Source organism: Balaenoptera musculus, chromosome 16 (assembly GCF_009873245.2).
Source record: "Balaenoptera musculus isolate JJ_BM4_2016_0621 chromosome 16, mBalMus1.pri.v3, whole genome shotgun sequence".
In the NCBI taxonomy this organism is placed as follows: Eukaryota; Metazoa; Chordata; class Mammalia; order Artiodactyla; family Balaenopteridae; genus Balaenoptera; species Balaenoptera musculus.
In genome coordinates, this window is record NC_045800.1 from 57,193,402 (window position 1) to 57,199,702 (window position 6,301).

The 6,301-nt window shown below is 50.4% G+C and overlaps 1 protein-coding gene across 4 annotated transcripts in view; it reads left to right on the top strand.

The window, feature by feature from the left end:
• Nucleotides 1-4,350, top strand: part of POLR3A (RNA polymerase III subunit A) — a 52,882-nt gene extending 48,532 nt beyond the window's left edge. For all 4 annotated transcript variants that reach the window (XM_036828762.1, XM_036828759.1, XM_036828763.1 and 1 more), the window contains one exon: nt 1,007-4,350. In XM_036828762.1, the coding sequence (XP_036684657.1) occupies nt 1,007-1,155 (149 nt within the window). In that variant the 3' untranslated portion in view covers nt 1,156-4,350. The remainder of the gene's footprint in view (nt 1-1,006) is intronic.
• The last annotated feature ends 1,951 nt before the right edge of the window (nt 4,351-6,301 follow it).

Sequence of the window (6,301 nt, forward strand, 5' to 3'; positions counted from 1 at the left end):
TAAAAGGAAAGAAAAGGGAGCAGAGATTGGGGCAGGAGAAGGGCAAGGCCAAGGCAAAAGTAAGAGCGAGTCTGCTTGACAGCAGGGCTAAGACCCAGCTCCCCAGCTCTACCACCAGGACGCTGGGCCTGGTCTTTGCTGCTGCCCTGCTGTGGCCCCGCCCACCGCCCCTTCTCTACCACTGACCCCTCTGGGCATCTAGTGTGGTCACCCTACCCCAACTTTGAAATCTCCTGGTCCTTTAAATGTTGTAACTCAGCGTCAGCCCTTACTACGTGCTGGTTTTTAGTTTGGTTGTTTGCCTCTCTGGTGCCCTGATAGCACAAAGCCCAGAACATAGCAGGTACACACTTGCTTGTTGTAAAACCAGAAGCCTGACGCAGAGCCCAACATTTAGATATTAAAAATCTGAAAAGGAGCTTGGAGAATCTGCACTGTCACCTTACTCCTGTCACTCTACGAGGGCCCTGCCTTCTGAGTGTTTCTGATTCAGGCTGTGGACTCCGAGGTTGGGGTTCTGTTAAGCCGCGCTGACCCCTGGGCCCAGGGAACAAGTCTCTGCTGCTGTCTCCAGGGGGATTGGCATCTGCTTACTATGATCCCATTTGCTTGTCTCCTGGGCCCTAAGTTAAGGAAGCGCTGGGTGGCAAACTTGGGGTTTCCTGAATGTCATTCAGTATATCCCTGCTGTCTGAGTGTAGTGCTCATGAAGGTGAGGCCCACACGGTGCCTTTGGCTCAGATGGAGAAACCTCTGAGCCAGCAGCGGGGCTGTGGGCGGGCACTGCCCTTCGCTGGAATTCCCCCAACCCGTCCAGGAGCGCCATGCCACGCCTTCAGCATCTATAGATGAGGCGTGAAACGAGCAGCCCGGATTCAGTCCGTCGATGTGTAGTGGGGCTGGGACTCCGAGCCCAGTTAACTACTCCCAAGTCAGTAGTCTCTCTGTCCTGAAAACCTACCCGTGTGTCGAGAAGCCCTCTAACCTCCTTTCTGGTTGGTTTCAGGGGTGTCTGAATGCATCATCATGGGGATCCCCATGAACATTGGAACCGGGCTCTTCAAGCTGCTCCACAAGGCTGACAGGGACCCAAGCCCTCCCAGGAGGCCCCTGATCTTCGACACAAGCGAATTCCACATCCCCCTTGTCACATAGTCCAGGGAAGAGGGGACCGTTCCTGACCTCGGCTCCTTGTCGTCTGGAAAGGGGCTGGAGGCCAGCAGCTGACTCGTGAGCTTTGTGCTCCCCAGGACCGAGGCCCTGCCGTCCCCACCATGCTGGCAGTCAGAGAAGGCCCCCGGCATCCTAGGAGCCGCTCACCCAGTGACCCAGACCACAGCACAGTGGTTGCTGGGGAGAACCGGGATTTGTCTGTTTGTTTGAAACCTAATTAATCTAGGGACAGCTCAGCACCTCCTGTCCACTCCACCTCCCTGGACTTGCGAGGAGCCCCCAGCCCAGCATCTTTGCTCGTTCCCACCTCACCTGCCCCTCCATCCACTCAGAGAGGTGTCCCACCCTGATCGGGAGCCAGGTCTAAGCCCCAGGGCCAGGGCACATTCTCGGTTCTTCCGTTCCCCAGTCATGCTGCCATCTCCAAGTGTGACATACTAATGTAAATATTGTTACTATTATTTATTTGTCCACTTTGAAGAATTTGGAGTTTTTATTGTTATTTTGGTTTTCCTTTTGAAACCAAGAAGCTATAGAAATCAAGAAAGCCAGCTTTGAAGCGTCACTGGAAAAACTGGTTAAGCAAATGGGACCGTGTAGGATTTGTAACTGAGCTGAAACTGTCGTGAGGCCGCGCTGCTCTGAAACATCTTTTGCAGACCTCCCAGCTACCCTCTTTTTGTCTACTTCCGACCCCCATAGTCGGGGCTGAACCTCATGACAAGAGGCACACCCATCCTTCGTGGCCTGGAGACGCCTCGCTGGAGTGCGGGGCCTGCTGAGGTGGGGACTGTCGTGTACACAGAGAGGAGGAGTGAAGCTGGTCCAGGCCCACACACCGCCTGGGCGGCATCCACACCCTCCTGCGGAATCTGCATGTGTGCCCTGCCACCTGCGGCCGAAGAGCACGCGGGGCAGTTGCAGAGCCGGGGGCCTAGAAGGTGTCCCAGGGGAGTGGCGGGAGAGGGTCCTCCCGGAGGGTGCAAGCAGACACCAGCTCTCGGGGCTGAAGCGTTCACCCAGACAGGAAGGGCGAAGGCCTGCACAGGGGTGGGTGCCAGCTAGGGTTGGGGACGCACCCCAGGTAGCACAGCAGGCTCCTCAAAGAGGAGATCTGTGACAGTAGAAAGCACACGTCGGGCTATGAGGAGATAACCAACAGGGCATCCCAGGAAAACCTGTGTTTAACTGCCTGCTTGGGCTTCTGCCAGTGACTGCACCATGACTGGTGGGTTTTTCAAGGCTTATGAGGGGGTTTTGTGCGACATAGGAAAGAAATGTGTGTAGCTTGTCTTCCAGAGAGCACAGGGGTTTGCTTCTGGAGACGGTGGTTCTTTGTGCTGAATTTGCTCCTGGGGATTGGCCCAGGGCCACGGAGAAGGAACTGCGGCAGCTGCAGATCTACTCCCTCTGGAGAACGCTCCATGGATCCTTTCCTCCTTCCTTCCCTGCCCAGAGCCAAGTTTATCGCTCTGGCTCTTCCTTCCCTCCCATGAGGCCTTGGAAAACCAAGGCTGCTTGGTTGGAAGTGAGACAATAGTGAAAAGTGGGGCTTTGACCCTGCTTTCTGGCTCCATGCACTTGAGAAGGAAGGTCTGCTTCTGAAATGACAGCCTGTTCATCTCAGTGTATCAAGCCACTGGAAGAAACAACACAAACCAAAGAGATGGGCATCTGTTGAGCAAGAAGATGGTTTGGATGATTAAAGAGATGGATGTGGTAAAAGAAAAAGTAGGGGAGAGTCAGAGAATTCAAGCAGTATAATGTACTTACCTTCTTTGGTCATTCCCTAGTTGACTCCCCAGGTTCTGAGTTAGTGCCACTAAGGCACTTAGCGTTAACCCTTGGTTCTTGGGTCTGTGTTTGGGATGAGTGCTTTCCCTCCCATACTGATGTGATTTTGAGTTAGGAATTCCTGACCTGAGTGACTTTTCGTCAATGCTCAGGCTTAAATTCTGTTAAAATTAGTTTGATCCCCACGCCCATGAGGTTAACCTACAGGTTTCTCTTAGGGTGCCAGTGATGTGAAAAAAGGCCATTTTTCACATTCAGGCCCCCCCACATCTCTGAACTAAGGTGGCCTGGTTGAAGACAAAGTGTTGAGTGCATTAACACGCTTACTCAGGGTTGCCCCATGAAGCCTCACCACGGATTCTGCTTCTCTCACCCAACCTGCCAAGAGCCACAGAGCCACACGGCTGGCTTCCTGGGAAGTAAGCCACAGCTGATCAGATCCAGGACTGCTGGAATCCACGCAAGGGCCAGGGAGGGTGGAATTGGGTGGCGGGAGGGAACACCAGTGCCCACCTTGCTCTGTGTGACACATACGTGAAGTGGGGGGGAGGGACCGTGGCATCCATGTGCTGCTGTGAGTAATAAAGGCGGCACTGGGACTTCCCTGGCAGTCCAGTAGTTAGGACTCTGTGCTTTCCATTGCAGGGGGCATGGGTTCCATCCCTGGTCGGGGAACTAAGATCCCGCATGCCACCCGTTGTGGGTGGCCAAAAAAATGTTTTTAAATAAAAAAATAAAGGCAGCACCGCCAGGAGCCTCCTCCTGCCTCGGCGAGCACTCCCTGACTCCCTGCGTGAGACCTGTAATTGCAGTGGCTGCAGGCCCGGGCTCGGGTTCAGAGCAGCACGCGGTTCCAGGAAGGGGCACACCCCCAGTGAGGAGTGAGATACCCTCCTCGTGGTACTGCCAGCCCTGCTGGGCCCATAGGCAGCGCTGGCCAGTAAACCCTACTCCAGGTTCCCCACTGTGCGTCCCAGGGGTGGGAGTTAAAATTCTCCCTAATGTGATCATCCGCCCTGCCCTGGCCTCGGACTTTGTGCAAGCACCGAACTCAAACACCAGATAGCAGTGTATTCTCAAGAGTGAGCTCAATAGAAGGTTAGGATTTTATTGTGGCCTGTTTGGAAGAAATAAGAAAAACACATTTAAATTCCGTCTCATCCATTAGCAGACACATGTTTCTGACTGGTGATCTGTCCAGTTCTTGACCCTTTTTCCATCCTTCGTACCAGGGGCTCAAAAGAGCGACTGACTCAGTTACGGTCCCCACCCCCTACCCCCCCATTCTCCCCACTTTGTTCAGGACTTTGGGGGCGGAAGAGACATTCTGGAGTCTTTCAGAGTCTGTGTCAGAGTTAAATAAATTACAGTGCTGTGTTTCTATTTCAGGGTTTATCCATTTGTATTCACATTGATTCATGTCTGATTGAATCTGACACTATGTGGAATGATGATTTTTCTTGAATTTTTGTTGTCTCTTGGCAGAACTCTCTTTTTCTACCAAAACTCAAAAGAAGAAAACTTGTTATACAAAAAAGTGTAGCAGTTCATCCCTGTGGGTTGTGAAACAGGGTGATTGGGATACATGTGAGCTGTAACTCCCAAGATAATATTCCCGCCACAAGCCCACCTCTAGAGGTAAGCAGTGAGCACCCAGCGCTTCCCCCACCCCAGTGTAGCTAATTCAAACCCAGTGGGACACAGCAAAGTGACCCCCACACCCGTGCCCTGGAGATGCCACCTGGCCAGGATCAGGTGTCTAGCTTAACTGTTCTTTCATTCATTCGACTAGTAAAGGCCTGCTGTGTCCAGAGTCTTGTCATAGGTACTAAAAGTACAGCAGTAGACAAAACAGGTAAATCTGATACTAATGCATCTAAAAAGAATTCTTCAGCAGAAGCGGGTGGAGCAAACTTGATAAAAATGTGTCCAGCACAGGGTAGGGTTAAAGCTGCAAAATTCCGTATGACCTAGCAACCCCACTAGTGGACATATTTCTAGAGAAAACCATAGTTCAAAATGATATATGCTCCCCAATGTCCATTGCAGCACTATTTACAATAGCCAGGACATGGAAACAACCTAAATGTCCATCAACAGATGAATGGATAAAGAAAATGGGGTGCCTATACACAACGGAATATTACTCAGCCATAAAAATGAATGAAATTGTGCAATTTGCAGAGACGTGGATGGACCTAGAGACTGTCATACAGAGTGAAGTAAGAGAAAATTATCGTATATTAATGCATATATGTGGACTCTAGAAAAATGGTAAAGATCTTATTTGCAAAGCAGAAACAGATGTAGAGAAGGGGGTGTGGGATGAATTGGGAGATTGGGATTGACATATATACACTATTGATAACTATATACACTATTGATAACTACGTATAAAATAGATAACTAATGAGAATCTACTGTATAACACAGGGAACTCTACTCGGTGCTCTGTGGTGACCTAAATGGGAAGGAAATACAGAAAACAGGAGATATATATATATGGCTGATTCACTTTGCTGTACAGCAGAAGCTGACACAACAGTGTAAAGCAACTATACTCCAATTAAAAAAAAAAAAAAAATGCAGAATTGAGGGCCTGGCTCCTTTGGGCAGGCTCAGTACCTCAGGCCTCACCAGGGCAGAGAATGGTCCCTCTGAGCCAGCACAGCCCCCAGGTTCCAACCCTTTTATATAGGCCCTCCATGCCCCATTTGGCCTTCCCTTGGGCCTGGATTCTGGAGGGTGTTCCCTGAGCAGAGGACGCGAGCCTGTAGTTAACTGGGAAAGGATGCAGCTATCCTTATCCCACCACCAACATAAAGTTAATAAGTGGATATTACGCTTTCGTTCTGTGCCAGGTGGTGTCCTGAGCCCTCAGAGAAAGTCCCTGCATGCATGGGGTTTACCATCTGATCAGGTCGTCCGGGTCGTCTTGTGGTTAAGAGCCTGGGTTCAGACTGTCGGAATTCAAATCAAAATTTCCCCTTTTTATCTGGTGGCCTTGAGCTAATGACTTAACCTCTTTGCCTCACTCATTTATAAGATAGGAATGCCGTTTATTGGTACCTAACTTATAGGGTCATTGTGAGTTTCAACATGATTATGCATATAAGGTCTTAGTACAGTGCCTGGCACAGAGAACATGCTCATTAAGTATGTTTGCAATTATGGTGACTATCACTATTTTTACTGAAAAATATGATTTGCGAATTCACAAGTAAAACCCAGTCCTCTGACCCTTTTTAATTCACTCAGATGGAGCTGTCTTTTGCGGCCTTGGAAATAGGGTCTCCCTAGACATAACTCCTGGCTCACTCTCTGCTCAGTCAGT